General features: G+C 41.4%; 3 protein-coding genes across 3 annotated transcripts; all 3 read left to right on the top strand.

The window, feature by feature from the left end:
* Window positions 1-8,431: 8,431 nt before the first annotated feature.
* LOC129261478 (uncharacterized) lies at window positions 8,432-10,306 on the top strand. The gene has a single exon (XM_054899538.2). It carries the CDS (start codon window positions 8,432-8,434, stop codon window positions 10,304-10,306), a length of 1,875 nt encoding a protein of 624 aa, XP_054755513.2.
* A 3,757-nt stretch (window positions 10,307-14,063) lies between these two features.
* On the top strand, window positions 14,064-15,938 carry LOC135154170 (uncharacterized). The gene has a single exon (XM_064099479.1). The coding sequence runs from the start codon at window positions 14,064-14,066 to the stop codon at window positions 15,936-15,938; it is 1,875 nt and encodes a 624-aa protein (XP_063955549.1).
* A 346-nt stretch (window positions 15,939-16,284) lies between these two features.
* Window positions 16,285-16,644, top strand: LOC129261477 (uncharacterized). Its single transcript, XM_054899536.2, has one exon. The coding sequence runs from the start codon at window positions 16,285-16,287 to the stop codon at window positions 16,642-16,644; it is 360 nt and encodes a 119-aa protein (XP_054755511.2).
* The last annotated feature ends 513 nt before the right edge of the window (window positions 16,645-17,157 follow it).

Here is a 17,157-nt window from a genome sequence, read left to right on the forward strand (position 1 = left end):
GACGTCAGCGCGCAGAGTGTAAAATATGCGCAGATCATGATGCGCACAAACATAACTGTGGAACGTCCTTAAGTATTACGAAGGAAAAAGGCTGTGTCCATTTCAGTAACCAACAGAAAGCCATATTTGGTAAGTTTGATTACTTCTATTGGATTATTGCACACTGTTATTTACCAAATATTAATTACAAGAATAATGATGAATGGATGTTGTTTTAATGTGAATGATGATAACTAAATTTTGTAAATTTATATGAATTTAATGTGTGAACGAGAAGATAATGTGTCTGTGTATTTATAATTCTTGTATATCTTATTTATAATTTTCAGAATGTTATCTGCAACGCTTAATCTACAAAATAATTATACTGATCATTAATCGACAATCATCTATATTAAAGAGTTCTTTAAATCGTATGAAACTCGTCCTGTCATTCGTCGTATATTATTGGAAACTCCTCTTATATAGAGGCAGCCACAATAACATTCAAATTAAGCATCAAGCTGAATAACATTCAAAAAGCTGACAATGGACATGATGGAGATAAAATATAAGCATGATAAGGAAGAATGCGGATCTCTCAAGTCAAAGTGCAGTTCCACGAGGACCGGAGTAAGTCTAGCGGTCTATGTAAAGCTGGAAATGTTGGAGTTAAAAAATAAGGCCGCCGCCATGCAAGCAAAACTGTCTTTCAAAGAAAAGGAAAAGAAAGCAGGTCAGGGACCTGGGAAGCGGGGGTGCTGCGTGTATTATTCTCCATAGGAAGCACCCCCACTAAATCAGGTTCCCTTTGTATTTTTTTTATATATGTTATAATGGACATAATTATCACTTCCGACAATCGCAAATCATTTACATAGTCTTTCACATATTCCTATAACGCGACTCAATCAAGCTCCGGCCGGCACACCGATACAGACGTGGTCGCGCGCGATACGTGATAACCATAGTTTACACACTACTCGATAGCAGGGAGGGACATGGGTGTGGTTGGACTTGAAACTTCTAGGTTTTATATTATGTCGAATCAAGTGTGCGCGCGCCCGACCGCTCGTGTTTTGTATAAACAATTACAAGTCAGACAATAGAAATCAAATTTCACAGTCTTTTTCGCCCTGCCCCATGGCCCTGGGAAGCGGGGGTGCTGGGGGTGAAGCACCCCAAAAATTTTGGGGTGCTGCATGTGTTATTTTCCATAGGCAGCACCTCCTGGAAATCTAGTGGTAAGTTGATAAATGACAGAAATGTAATGAAAATGACGTTTTAATTGCAGAACCCCCCCCCCCCCCCCCACTTCAGAATTTTCTGACACAGTACTTAAAATGTGTTTAAAGTGTTTAAATTCACCCTTTTTGAGATCGGAATATCAAATATTTTCTGCTCGCGCTTCGCGCTCGCATTATTGATATTTATAATAAAAAAAATATTTACAATGCCCAGATACTAGGTCTAACTCTAAACACGTGCACGCATGTTTAGTCAGATACGCAGCTTGTTTTGGGGTTACTCCGGGCTGAAAATATTTATATCAAATACAATTTTATGAAAATCTGATAACAAATAGTTAAGTTATTTAATTCTAAAATTTAGCAATATTTTATGAAAATGGTGATATGCATGTCGTCATGAACATTTAATAGGTGGGTTGACATGTGCGGAAATCTGTCCCCAAAGGTAGGGGGACCAGGGCCTGGAAAATTTGACAAGCAAAAAAAAGAAGAAAAAAGTTTTTCACCCAAAATGTAAGGTCATTTAGTCCAAAGGGTATTATTTCGATTGTGAAGTGATGTATTTTTCTCCATGAAAGACCAAAAATAGTAGAAGGACATTTGATATTGTCCCCTACTATTTTGGTAGGGGGGACACGTCCCCCTGTCCCCTCTGGGATTTCCGCCCATGTGGGTTAAAGATGTCACATCCCCACTATCCTGTTTCTTGTGTTATTACATGGAATCAAAATTGTTCCATTTTTTCATACCAGTGTGAATGATATGTCTCCCTTATAATGAAATAAGTTGCAGCAAAGAATATTCAATGGACTAAATCAGTTGTCTATTCAACTGTTTTTGGTTCTTGAAGGGAAAATATTATATAAACCTAATTTTATATCATAAAATACAAAATAACAAGTGGGGATATGACATCATCAGTTTGCTCATTGAATATTAATGAAGACATGCTTAAAACTGTTTCACCGGAATAATGCTAATCTTTAAAATGCAATAACTTTGATATTCCTTGTCGGATTTTGATCAAATCTTTATTCCTATGTTCGTCTGATTTTTCTTTATCTGTTCAAACCATATTACATTTAGTGTGGAGTTTCAGATCAGAATATCAAAAAATTTCTGCTCGCGCTTCGCGCTCACACTATTAATGTAAGAATATATCCAATTACCCATCATTTTCTTGATTTACAAAACATGGATAGAATGTCCCAATTATAGGTCTGAAGTCTCAATTTTGTTTCCGCTCGTGCTTTGCGCTCGCATCAATTGTATAGTTATATACTTATCCTGTTCATGATTAGAAAAGTGCTTAAGATGTCCCGTTTTTAGGTATGGAATCTCATTTTTATTTCCGCTCGCGCTTCGCGCTCGCATCAATTGTATAGTTATATACCCACTGGCGTAAATCCGTGTTGATGGGTGGGGGGGATGACTGAAATATTTTGGCATTTTTTTGCAATCATGTTTTTAGATATGCAAGGAATTGTCATTGATATGTCCACAGTGGCGTACCGTGGGTCACGGCATTGGGGAGGGGGGCACCAGTAAATTTTTTGAATCACTAAGTGAGTGCGCGAAGCGCGCTAAGTTGCCAGTTATACTGACCTAATAGAGACATTTTAAGGACAATGTCATTAAACGGATATGTATCTCACTGATCAAATAATGCGAGCGCGAAGCGCGAGCTGAAATTTTTTCTATTCACACCTAAAAAGGGACAATATAATCATGATAGGTACCTGTCTCGCTAAACAATGCGCGCGCGAAGCGCGACCTGAAAACTTAGATAATTCAGACCTGAAGTGGGGCATTCTAAGGTTTCTTTGTAGGAATTAACTAGGACCATACGTATTTCATTAACCAAATGATGCGAGCGCGAAGCGCGAGCTGAAAATTTTCGATATTCAGATCAGAAGGGACATTTTAAGGACTGATTTTAGGAATTCATGAAGAGCAGACATATCTCACCAATCCACTAGTGCGAACGTAATCACGGACAGGAAATGTTTCATATATAAGAAGACCTTAACATGGGGCAATCACTTTTGAGTCATGAAAAAGAAGCATATGTCACTACATAAAACAATGATAACTCAAGTGCTAGGAAATATATTTGGTTTATATTGACTTGAAAACGGGATGTTTTAGTACAACAGGATTATATATCTCGTTAAACAGACAATGCGAGCACCAGGAACAATAAAAAAAGACGTAGGCGCTGGGCAAATTATGTTTCATAAAGTTGTAATGTAACATAACATAATTATGATATAATATAACATTATAATGAATATTTTCTTCTTTCCCACTACGTTTCTCTTCCTTTCTCCCTTTTTTCTCCTTTCCCCCTTTCCCCGTTTTTTTTTTGTCAGCCGATGGGGGGGGGGGGATGTGCCCCCCATGCCCCCCGTAGTTACGCCACTGTATGTCCATATGGCAAATACCCCTCCAATATTATTATCTTTTTTTACCCCATGATGGTTTAATGGTTTTATTAGAGATTACATTCAAAATTTTTTGACATTCCATGTTAATCCCTTCCCAAAGACCCCAACATATATGAATTGGAAGAAACAGGGGTTTCTATTCAATGTTATAATAAGGACATATGTATTTCGTTTGGAAATGGTGAAATGGCTCTTTATTTGCATTTTATGATTCAATAATATTGTTTTATTTGTTAAACGGTATTTATTTTAGGAAGAATTTTCACCAATAAAACAATTATCTCTTGTGATTTTTTTTCATTTCTTTCGTAAAAAGTGGGGGGGATGTTTGTACAGGCCATCCCCCCTCCTCGAAAAGTGGGGGGGATATATCCCCCCCATCCCCCCCGGGATTTACGCCAGTGTATATACCTATCCTCTTCATTATTAGAAAAGTGCTTGGAATGTCTCGTTTTGGGGGTCTGAAATCTCAATTTTGTTTCCGCTCGCGCTTCGCGCTCGCATCAATTGTATAGTTGTATACCTATCCTCTTCATTATTAGAAAAGTGCTTAGAATGTCTCGTTTTTTTTGGTCTGAAATCTCAATTTTGTGTCCGCTCGTGCTTCGCGCTCGCATCAATTGTATAGTTATTAACCTATCCTACCTATCCTGTTCATTAATGCAAAAAGTGCTTAGAATGTCCAGTATTTAGGTCGGAATGTCAATTTTTTCAGCTCCGCTCGCATTATTTGATTGTTGATATATGTATCGTCTTAATGGGTAACTGCAAACAGTCCTTTAACAAAAAAAATGGCTCGCGCTTCGCGCTCGAGTTATATATCTATGTTCTTAGAAAGCTAAGAAGTGACTGTCATATATATGTATGTATGTATATATATATATAAATATATATATATATATATATATATATATATATACAGTGCGTCCCAGAAAAAACGAAACCGAGATTTACCGATGATTTATCATAACTTAATCATAAATGAAATAGACAAATGACCTACCAATGTAAAGCTTAGAATCTCCTCTTTCATCTGGTATTACTTAGATTATTCCTCATTCACGCATAATTGAGCAAAAACAATTTGAAGAAAGGATGCCAAAAACTCATTTGGCGGGGGGTGTCTGAATTTCAAAAAGAAAATCACATGACTAAAAAGTTCAATATCTTCTCTTTTCTTTGATACCTAAATCACAGAAAATGGTCAAGTAGTACAAAAGTTATGATCCCTCGAAACAATGCTTGTATTTCCATAATTTCATTAAATAAACGTGTTTTCACCGGTTTCACACAGAAGCTATCGCACGGTAACAAAAGACTTAATGCATGGCTGATCGTCAACAAAACGGAGTGTCGAGTGAGTTTGAACGCTGGCCTGTAAAACATCTTCATTTTATGAAATTATTAAAATTCAAGCCTTATTTCAAATAACCAGAACTTTGTTATTTCGTGACCATTTTCTGTAATTAAGGTATCAAATTAAAGAGCAGACATTGAACATTTAATTTTTTTTTTTTTTAACCCAGATACGGCCCGCCAAGTGACTTTTTGGTATCCCCTTTTCAAATTGTTTTTGCTCACTCATGCGTGAATGAGAAATAATCTAAGTAATTTCAGATGAAAGAGGGGATTGTAAGCTTTAAAATGATAGGTCATTTGTCTATTGTATTTGCGATTAAGTTATGATAAATCATCGATAAATCTCGGTTTCGTTTTTTGTGGGACGCACTGTATATGTGTGTGTGTGGGGGGGGTTGGTGGGTGTGTGTGTGTGGTGCCCTCAGAGGTGTATGTGTAATTATGGAAAACTCAATTGTGTCCCCTCCTCCCCCCCCCCACCTTTGAGGAGAGATTTCAGCACCCCCACTGAAAAAATCGTTCCCAGGTCCACGAAAGAAAGTAAAGGAAATGGAAAGAAAAGCCAAGATGGCACAAGAAGCATAGGAAGAGATGCAAGAAGCATTAGTCTGCGAGATATAACTCGCAGAAAACGAAGCTAAGTTAGAAGTGCTGGAAGAATTTGGAAAGGAGAATGGATTGGAGAAATCATCCCTATTGGAAGGACTTTATGTCAATAAAGAAACTGATCTGGAGAGATTTCTGAAGTCATGCGAGGCAAATGTAACGCCTCCTCCAAATCTTGTAGCGGGGCAGTCGCCGCAGAATTTCCAAGTACCTTCTACCCAACAGACAGGACGGGAGCAGATTGCCAAATCATTGGACAAATGTGTTAATTAGCTCGGCAATGTAAGTCTCCAACAATGTGCCGCTAATCAGGAAATGTCGGCATCTCTTCAGCTACCTAAGATAGACGTTCCCATCTTTAATGGAGACCCCATGACCTACCCAATGTGGAAGCATGCATTCCTAATTATGATAGATAGCAAGCCAATGCGATCTACCACAAAGTTGATGTACCTGAATAATTATGTAACAGGAAAACCAAAGGATGTCGTCCAGCATTTCATGCTGATAGGAAGTGAAGATGGCTATGAAAGCGCGATGAGTCTCATAAGTGAGAGATATGGAAATCCAAGCATCGTTAGCACAGCCTACATGAATAAACTCGCCGCCTGGCCAAAGATAGGACCAAAGGATTGCAATGGTTTGATGGAGTTCGCAGATTTCCTAGGAAAAGGCAGCAAAGCAATCAGTAAAATCTCTTGGAATCTTAGATTATCCACAGGAGAATGCCAAACTTCTGAAGAAACTACCTGTATTTCTCGAAGGAAGATGGAGAGAAGAGATTGACCGTCAAAGAGAAAACATCGACCAACAAGAATATCCATCATTCTCAAAGTTCGAAGAGTTTGTGAGAAGGGCAGCTAACAAGGCCAACATCCCTGAACTTGCAGGCCTTAGAGAAACCTCGAGAAGTCTTAAAGCATTGGGTCCTAAACAGCGGCGTAACAGGGGTCGGTGGCCAGGGGGGCAAGAGCCAAAAATTTCCTGGTCATACCATGGTATGAACAGGCGTAATGGTGTAATGAGGCGACTATTTTAAGAAAGGCCAGATATTGCGTATCGGGCAGAATTTATCTTTAAAAAAAGTTGCGAGCGAAGCGAGCGAGCGAGCAAAAAATTTGACCTTTTTAATACAAAAATCAAATTTTGTGATAGATTTTGACATGATATCCAGAGAAAAATATATTTCACTCTTCTCTCTATAGATTCCTTTATTTTGTGGTCTGTACGCCACTGTGAACAGGATTCTTTGCGGCAGTAGCGTGAAGAGTAAAAACAAATATTAAAAAACCGATGGCGGAGTATAGCACATGTGCTAAAAAGCTGCTTTATAAGTTCCGAGCGAGCGAAGCGAGCGAAAAAAAATCACCTTTTCTTGAGAATCTAACTTTGAGCTATTTTTTTACATTATATTCAGTAAATAAAATCATATCCTACACTTTTCCTTTGCTTTTCTTTCCTCCTTTTTTGTTCTTGTTTGTAAAACTTTTGGGGCCAAGGCCCATCCCTTCCATACGCAGTGCTGTACGGTTGTGGTCCGGGGCGGAGCCCCCGGAACTTCTTGATATCAAAGCCATTTAAACCTCGCAGATTGCCGCTATTTTAATCAAAGCGCGGGCAAATACAGAATATAGCTTTTACACAACACATTTATTTCACCCAGTTGCATAATGAAACAAATATTTTGAGGGAGCAAAACATAGCAATGTGGGAAAATTTGTAAATAGTCGCCAGCGTGAAAAGCGAGCTGGAAAAAATTTGCCTATTGAAATTAAATTCTAATAATGTGATAGATTTTCCCATTATATTCAGCAAATAACACATTTCATTGTTTCCATTCATTTAATTATACGTTGTCTCCTATAATTTCTTTTATTTCCTCTAGGGTGTGGAACCAAGATCCCGCCCCCCCCCCCCCGCGCCTGTATGCCAGTGAGTGAACGTGATTGAACGGGGGGGGGGGGAGCATTATAGAGCCATTTGAAGGTTATAAATGAAGAGCCCCTACTGCGTGGGGTTTGCATGGGGCAAAGATAGCTTATTTGCATAAAATTAGCAAGCTTATAGCAGAATGTTGTATGCAGTCCATCTTTCTTCCCGCTCTTTAATTTCAATCATCGGCAGCCCGGTTGTGTTTCAGGGGCCGCGGAAGCGCGGGGGGGGGGGGCTTCAGCCCCCCACTTTTTCCCAAAACCATGTACAAACACGTAAAAATTACCATACGATTGTGATTTTCTGCATGGTCAGCCCCCCCCCCTTTGATAACCGTTACGCGGCCCCTGTGTTTGACTAATTCCTTTCTACCTTCGTTTCCCGCTATTGTTTGTCAATTTGTCATCTTTGGATTTATTTCCCATCATGCTATTGCATACATAGGCCTATTTCAAAATGATTTGTTCTTTCTCAAATGTTCTTCTTTCTTACATTTTCCCGCTTTCCTTCCTTTTCCATTTAAAAAAAGTTTTCTTCGTTTTCTTTTCGCTTTTTCCCTTTTCTTCTCCTCCTTTCCTTTTCCCCTTTTCTTCACCTTTCCCTTTCTTTCTCCCTCCTTTTTCTTTCTTTTTCCCGTTTTTCTTTTATTTTCCCGGTGAAATCCGCCAGGGGGGCAGCTTGCCACCCCCCCCCCCCCTGTCCCCCGCCTGTTACGCCACTGGTCCTAAAGCAAGAACCTTCGCTACAGATGGAAGGAGGGTAAATTCGGAATGGACGAAAATTGGAAGCTATGCAAAATGTCCTTGGTGTAAGGAAGACCATACCCTAGATGAATTAGATGATTTCGTCAGCAAGCCTATGTATGACCGAAAGGCATTCTTCTTCAAGCGGAGACTGTGCATGGGATGTGGAATGACGGATAGTCATCGTATCAAGGAGTGCCAAGATCGACGATCGTGCAAGGAATGTGGCGGTCGCCATCTGTCCTGTCTACACTATGCTACCAAGAAGACTGAGCATGCAGGCTTTGCCAACTGTACTACAGTATGCTCAATCCAGGATCAAAACGGCAGAGATCATAGTATGATTGTTCCAGTCTGGGTGAGACATCAAGAAAATCCAAGTAAAGAGTGCCTTGTGTATGCAGTGCTTGATGATCAGTCAAATGTAAGCTACATGTCAGAGAAACTGCGTGACAAACTCGTCGTAAAGGGAGCTTCAACAAATCTGCAGCTTACAACAATGCATGGAAGTTCTACCATCGAAAGTAAGAAAATCAAGGGTCTGGAGATACAAGACTATAATAAGGAGCATGTAATTCAACTACAAGTGGCCTTTGCAAGACAGGAAATACCAGCCAGCAGGTCACAAATACCCAAGAAGGAGGTGGTAAATCACTGGCCTCATCTACGTCAAGTTGCGGATGAAATGATACCCTATGATAGAAACATTGATGTGTCACTCTTGATCGGAAATGATTGCCCAAGAGCTATCCGGCCTCGACAAGTAATCACTGGAGGGGAGGATGACCCCTATGCTAAAAAATCTCTCCTAGGTTGGGGAATTATTGGAAAAGTCTGCCTGACATCTGAAAGTTCCGGTGCTGTTGTTTGCAACAAAAGTACAAGTTGTGAGAGCGTGAAGTTTGCAGTCCCGTCAACAGCGAAAGAAATCCTCTGCCCGCAAAAAGTAATTGCGATTCTCGAGAAGGACTTTGCTGATGAAAACATGGGAGGGCAGTCTTTCTCAATGGAGGACAAGAAGTTCCTGCGAATCATGGAGAAAGAAATAAGGAAACGACCAGACGGACATTATGAGATGCCCCTCCCTCTCAAGACGCCTAACACATCGCTACCATACAATCGCAAAGTAGCAGAGAACCGATGGAAGCAACTAAATGCCAGATTTAGAAGGAACCCAAAGTTTATGGAAGACTACATAGAATTCATGAAAGATGTGCTTGAAGCATGTGCTGAAAGGGCTCCCTCTAACTACAAACAAGGAAAGGTAAACTATGTACCCCATACTGGTGTCTATCATCCCCAAAAGCCAGGGAAAATACGTGTGGTCTTCGACTGCTCAGCAAAGTGTGAAGGAATCTCACTCAATGACAACCTCCTACAAGGACCAGACTTGACAAATGGCTTAGTTGGAGTACTGTGTAGGTTCCGTCAAGAAGAAGTTGCTGTCGTTGGAGACATCAAAGGAATGTTTCACCAATTATTCGTGTCGGAGGAAGATCGGGACCTTCTCCGTTTCTTGTGGTGGGAAGATGGTGACCCAAACAAAGACGTGATCGAATACAGGATGAAGGTTCACCTATTCGGCGCCACTAGCTCACCTGGATGTGCTAACTATGGCTTCAAGAAAGCAGCAGATGACGGCGAAGCTGAGTTTGGGTCCGATGCAGCTTCGTATATTCGAGATGACTTCTATGTCGACGACGGACTTAAGTCAGTCGCAACCCCAGATGAAGCCGTGAGTGCCATGAAAGCAAGCCAAGCAATCTGCAGTAAAGCTGGACTGAGATTACACAAGATAATGTCTAATAATAAGGAGGTTCTGCAGAGTTTTCCTATCGAAGACAGAGCTAAGGGTATTGCTGACTTGGACCTAGAAGTTGATCCATTACCAATAGAGAGAGCATTAGGTGTATTCTGGTGCGTGATACATTGCAGTTCCGAATTGAGCTTACTAGAGGGGAGTTCTATCTACTGTTGGCTCAATTTATGACCCTATCGGCCTTGCAAGTCCAGTGACTCTGAGAGGAAAGCAGATACTCAAGGACCTCTGCAGAAGGAAACTTGATTGGGACAGCCCCTTACCCGATGACGTCAGACCACAGTGGGAGAAATGGAGATTTCAAAAAGAAAATCACATGACTAAAAAGTTCAATATCTTCTCTTTTCTTTGATACCTAAATCACAGAAAATGGTCAAGTAGTACAAAAGTTATGATCCCTCGAAACAATGCTTGTATTTCCATAATTTCATTAAATAAACGTGTTTTCACCGGTTTCACACAGAAGCTATCGCACGGTAACAAAAGACTTAATGCATGGCTGATCGTCAACAAAACGGAGTGTCGAGTGAGTTTGAACGCTGGCCTGTAAAACATCTTCATTTTATGAAATTATTAAAATTCAAGCCTTATTTCAAATAACCAGAACTTTGTTATTTCGTGACCATTTTCTGTAATTAAGGTATCAAATTAAAGAGCAGACATTGAACATTTAATTTTTTTTTTTTTTAACCCAGATACGGCCCGCCAAGTGACTTTTTGGTATCCCCTTTTCAAATTGTTTTTGCTCACTCATGCGTGAATGAGAAATAATCTAAGTAATTTCAGATGAAAGAGGGGATTGTAAGCTTTAAAATGATAGGTCATTTGTCTATTGTATTTGCGATTAAGTTATGATAAATCATCGATAAATCTCGGTTTCGTTTTTTGTGGGACGCACTGTATATGTGTGTGTGTGGGGGGGGTTGGTGGGTGTGTGTGTGTGGTGCCCTCAGAGGTGTATGTGTAATTATGGAAAACTCAATTGTGTCCCCTCCTCCCCCCCCCCCCACCTTTGAGGAGAGATTTCAGCACCCCCACTGAAAAAATCGTTCCCAGGTCCACGAAAGAAAGTAAAGGAAATGGAAAGAAAAGCCAAGATGGCACAAGAAGCATACGAAGAGATGCAAGAAGCATTAGTCTGCGAGATATAACTCGCAGAAAACGAAGCTAAGTTAGAAGTGCTGGAAGAATTTGGAAAGGAGAATGGATTGGAGAAATCATCCCTATTGGAAGGACTTTATGTCAATAAAGAAACTGATCTGGAGAGATTTCTGAAGTCATGCGAGGCAAATGTAACGCCTCCTCCAAATCTTGTAGCGGGGCAGTCGCCGCAGAATTTCCAAGTACCTTCTACCCAACAGACAGGACGGGAGCAGATTGCCAAATCATTGGACAAATGTGTTAATTAGCTCGGCAATGTAAGTCTCCAACAATGTGCCGCTAATCAGGAAATGTCGGCATCTCTTCAGCTACCTAAGATAGACGTTCCCATCTTTAATGGAGACCCCATGACCTACCCAATGTGGAAGCATGCATTCCTAATTATGATAGATAGCAAGCCAATGCGATCTACCACAAAGTTGATGTACCTGAATAATTATGTAACAGGAAAACCAAAGGATGTCGTCCAGCATTTCATGCTGATAGGAAGTGAAGATGGCTATGAAAGCGCGATGAGTCTCATAAGTGAGAGATATGGAAATCCAAGCATCGTTAGCACAGCCTACATGAATAAACTCGCCGCCTGGCCAAAGATAGGACCAAAGGATTGCAATGGTTTGATGGAGTTCGCAGATTTCCTAGGAAAAGGCAGCAAAGCAATCAGTAAAATCTCTTGGAATCTTAGATTATCCACAGGAGAATGCCAAACTTCTGAAGAAACTACCTGTATTTCTCGAAGGAAGATGGAGAGAAGAGATTGACCGTCAAAGAGAAAACATCGACCAACAAGAATATCCATCATTCTCAAAGTTCGAAGAGTTTGTGAGAAGGGCAGCTAACAAGGCCAACATCCCTGAACTTGCAGGCCTTAGAGAAACCTCGAGAAGTCTTAAAGCATTGGGTCCTAAACAGCGGCGTAACAGGGGTCGGTGGCCAGGGGGGCAAGAGCCAAAAATTTCCTGGTCATACCATGGTATGAACAGGCGTAATGGTGTAATGAGGCGACTATTTTAAGAAAGGCCAGATATTGCGTATCGGGCAGAATTTATCTTTAAAAAAAGTTGCGAGCGAAGCGAGCGAGCGAGCAAAAAATTTGACCTTTTTAATACAAAAATCAAATTTTGTGATAGATTTTGACATGATATCCAGAGAAAAATATATTTCACTCTTCTCTCTATAGATTCCTTTATTTTGTGGTCTGTACGCCACTGTGAACAGGATTCTTTGCGGCAGTAGCGTGAAGAGTAAAAACAAATATTAAAAAACCGATGGCGGAGTATAGCACATGTGCTAAAAAGCTGCTTTATAAGTTCCGAGCGAGCGAAGCGAGCGAAAAAAAATCACCTTTTCTTGAGAATCTAACTTTGAGCTATTTTTTTACATTATATTCAGTAAATAAAATCATATCCTACACTTTTCCTTTGCTTTTCTTTCCTCCTTTTTTGTTCTTGTTTGTAAAACTTTTGGGGCCAAGGCCCATCCCTTCCATACGCAGTGCTGTACGGTTGTGGTCCGGGGCGGAGCCCCCGGAACTTCTTGATATCAAAGCCATTTAAACCTCGCAGATTGCCGCTATTTTAATCAAAGCGCGGGCAAATACAGAATATAGCTTTTACACAACACATTTATTTCACCCAGTTGCATAATGAAACAAATATTTTGAGGGAGCAAAACATAGCAATGTGGGAAAATTTGTAAATAGTCGCCAGCGTGAAAAGCGAGCTGGAAAAAATTTGCCTATTGAAATTAAATTCTAATAATGTGATAGATTTTCCCATTATATTCAGCAAATAACACATTTCATTGTTTCCATTCATTTAATTATACGTTGTCTCCTATAATTTCTTTTATTTCCTCTAGGGTGTGGAACCAAGATCCCGCCCCCCCCCCCCGCGCCTGTATGCCAGTGAGTGAACGTGATTGAACGGGGGGGGGGGAGCATTATAGAGCCATTTGAAGGTTATAATTGAAGAGCCCCTACTGCGTGGGGTTTGCATGGGGCAAAGATAGCTTATTTGCATAAAATTAGCAAGCTTATAGCAGAATGTTGTATGCAGTCCATCTTTCTTCCCGCTCTTTAATTTCAATCATCGGCAGCCCGGTTGTGTTTCAGGGGCCGCGGAAGCGCGGGGGGGGGGGGCTTCAGCCCCCCACTTTTTCCCAAAACCATGTACAAACACGTAAAAATTACCATACGATTGTGATTTTCTGCATGGTCAGCCCCCCCCCCCCCCCTTTGATAACCGTTACGCGGCCCCTGTGTTTGACTAATTCCTTTCTACCTTCGTTTCCCGCTATTGTTTGTCAATTTGTCATCTTTGGATTTATTTCCCATCATGCTATTGCATACATAGGCCTATTTCAAAATGATTTGTTCTTTCTCAAATGTTCTTCTTTCTTACATTTTCCCGCTTTCCTTCCTTTTCCATTTAAAAAAAGTTTTCTTCGTTTTCTTTTCGCTTTTTCCCTTTTCTTCTCCTCCTTTCCTTTTCCCCTTTTCTTCACCTTTCCCTTTCTTTCTCCCTCCTTTTTCTTTCTTTTTCCCGTTTTTCTTTTATTTTCCCGGTGAAATCCGCCAGGGGGGCAGCTTGCCACCCCCCCCCCCCTGTCCCCCGCCTGTTACGCCACTGGTCCTAAAGCAAGAACCTTCGCTACAGATGGAAGGAGGGTAAATTCGGAATGGACGAAAATTGGAAGCTATGCAAAATGTCCTTGGTGTAAGGAAGACCATACCCTAGATGAATTAGATGATTTCGTCAGCAAGCCTATGTATGACCGAAAGGCATTCTTCTTCAAGCGGAGACTGTGCATGGGATGTGGAATGACGGATAGTCATCGTATCAAGGAGTGCCAAGATCGACGATCGTGCAAGGAATGTGGCGGTCGCCATCTGTCCTGTCTACACTATGCTACCAAGAAGACTGAGCATGCAGGCTTTGCCAACTGTACTACAGTATGCTCAATCCAGGATCAAAACGGCAGAGATCATAGTATGATTGTTCCAGTCTGGGTGAGACATCAAGAAAATCCAAGTAAAGAGTGCCTTGTGTATGCAGTGCTTGATGATCAGTCAAATGTAAGCTACATGTCAGAGAAACTGCGTGACAAACTCGTCGTAAAGGGAGCTTCAACAAATCTGCAGCTTACAACAATGCATGGAAGTTCTACCATCGAAAGTAAGAAAATCAAGGGTCTGGAGATACAAGACTATAATAAGGAGCATGTAATTCAACTACAAGTGGCCTTTGCAAGACAGGAAATACCAGCCAGCAGGTCACAAATACCCAAGAAGGAGGTGGTAAATCACTGGCCTCATCTACGTCAAGTTGCGGATGAAATGATACCCTATGATAGAAACATTGATGTGTCACTCTTGATCGGAAATGATTGCCCAAGAGCTATCCGGCCTCGACAAGTAATCACTGGAGGGGAGGATGACCCCTATGCTAAAAAATCTCTCCTAGGTTGGGGAATTATTGGAAAAGTCTGCCTGACATCTGAAAGTTCCGGTGCTGTTGTTTGCAACAAAAGTACAAGTTGTGAGAGCGTGAAGTTTGCAGTCCCGTCAACAGCGAAAGAAATCCTCTGCCCGCAAAAAGTAATTGCGATTCTCGAGAAGGACTTTGCTGATGAAAACATGGGAGGGCAGTCTTTCTCAATGGAGGACAAGAAGTTCCTGCGAATCATGGAGAAAGAAATAAGGAAACGACCAGACGGACATTATGAGATGCCCCTCCCTCTCAAGACGCCTAACACATCGCTACCATACAATCGCAAAGTAGCAGAGAACCGATGGAAGCAACTAAATGCCAGATTTAGAAGGAACCCAAAGTTTATGGAAGACTACATAGAATTCATGAAAGATGTGCTTGAAGCATGTGCTGAAAGGGCTCCCTCTAACTACAAACAAGGAAAGGTAAACTATGTACCCCATACTGGTGTCTATCATCCCCAAAAGCCAGGGAAAATACGTGTGGTCTTCGACTGCTCAGCAAAGTGTGAAGGAATCTCACTCAATGACAACCTCCTACAAGGACCAGACTTGACAAATGGCTTAGTTGGAGTACTGTGTAGGTTCCGTCAAGAAGAAGTTGCTGTCGTTGGAGACATCAAAGGAATGTTTCACCAATTATTCGTGTCGGAGGAAGATCGGGACCTTCTCCGTTTCTTGTGGTGGGAAGATGGTGACCCAAACAAAGACGTGATCGAATACAGGATGAAGGTTCACCTATTCGGCGCCACTAGCTCACCTGGATGTGCTAACTATGGCTTCAAGAAAGCAGCAGATGACGGCGAAGCTGAGTTTGGGTCCGATGCAGCTTCGTATATTCGAGATGACTTCTATGTCGACGACGGACTTAAGTCAGTCGCAACCCCAGATGAAGCCGTGAGTGCCATGAAAGCAAGCCAAGCAATCTGCAGTAAAGCTGGACTGAGATTACACAAGATAATGTCTAATAATAAGGAGGTTCTGCAGAGTTTTCCTATCGAAGACAGAGCTAAGGGTATTGCTGACTTGGACCTAGAAGTTGATCCATTACCAATAGAGAGAGCATTAGGTGTATTCTGGTGCGTGATACATTGCAGTTCCGAATTGAGCTTACTAGAGGGGAGTTCTATCTACTGTTGGCTCAATTTATGACCCTATCGGCCTTGCAAGTCCAGTGACTCTGAGAGGAAAGCAGATACTCAAGGACCTCTGCAGAAGGAAACTTGATTGGGACAGCCCCTTACCCGATGACGTCAGACCACAGTGGGAGAAATGGAGATCTGAAATAAGTGAACTCGAGAAACTAAACGTCCCAAGATCATGAAGATGCTACAAGCCTCCAAACTTCGGCAAGGTAAAGTGTACAGAGTTACATCACTTTTCAGATGCAAGTTTTGATGGTTACGGACAGTGCTCTTATCTTCGCCTGGTGAATGAAGAGGACAAAGTGTGTTGCTCTCTCGTGACAGCCAAATCAAGAGTAACCCCACTCAGACAGATGACTATTCCCAGACTCGAACTGACGGCTGCCACCGTATCAGCAAAGATGAGTACATTTCTAAGGAAAGAATTGACAGTGGCTAAACCTCAAGAATTCTTCTGGACAGATAGTCAAGTGGTCTTGGGTTACATTCGTAACGAAGCAAGAAGATTCCATGTCTTCGTGGCAAATAGGGTGCAACAGATACATGACGAGACAAACCCCAAAATATGGTTTTATGTGAACACAGAAGACAACCCTGCTGATGAGGCGTCTCGAGGGATGACAGCAAAGGAGCTCGTTGAAAGTAGCCGCTGGCTGGTTGGACCGAAGTTTCTTCATGAGAAAGGAGAATTCAATTCCTACAGAGCAGTATAAAGCCAGCTGTGAGAAAGATGACCCAGAAGTTAGACATGTGTCTACTTTGTCTACAATGACTGCTACAGCCAACCACTTCGAGATTAATCGCCTCCAGCATATCTCAAGCTGGCAACGTGCCAAGAGAGTGGTTATGATGTATGATGTTCAAAAGTAAACTACGAAAGAGAGAAGTGAAGAGGAAGACAAGCCCTAAATTGAACCGTCCACTCCAACGTGTTATCTTGACGGTTGCAGAAGTCGATGCAGCAGAAACTGAAATAATCCGAAACTTGCAGATAAAACATTTTCGTGACGAATTGATGGTACTTCGCAACTTAGGCTCTGGTGAGCAAAAGGACAGACAGACAGCAAGGAAGAGAAACAGTGAAATCAAGCCAACCAGTTCTCTATATCGTCTAGATCCATACATTGGCAGTGATGGTATCATGCGAGTTGGTGGTCGAATCGACAAAGCTGCCGTACCTGACGAAATCAAGCATCCCGTCATCATGCCGAGAAATTATCATATGA

Source organism: Lytechinus pictus, chromosome 5 (genome assembly GCF_037042905.1).
Source record: "Lytechinus pictus isolate F3 Inbred chromosome 5, Lp3.0, whole genome shotgun sequence".
In the NCBI taxonomy this organism is placed as follows: domain Eukaryota; kingdom Metazoa; phylum Echinodermata; class Echinoidea; order Temnopleuroida; family Toxopneustidae; genus Lytechinus; species Lytechinus pictus.

Bases quoted from the DNA above. Each gene is read 5' to 3' on its own strand.
- LOC129261478 (XM_054899538.2), top strand. From the start codon at position 8,432: ATGTATGACCGAAAGGCATTCTTCTTCAAGCGGAGACTGTGCATGGGA.
- LOC135154170 (XM_064099479.1), top strand. From the start codon at position 14,064: ATGTATGACCGAAAGGCATTCTTCTTCAAGCGGAGACTGTGCATGGGA.
- LOC129261477 (XM_054899536.2), top strand. From the start codon at position 16,285: ATGACTATTCCCAGACTCGAACTGACGGCTGCCACCGTATCAGCAAAG.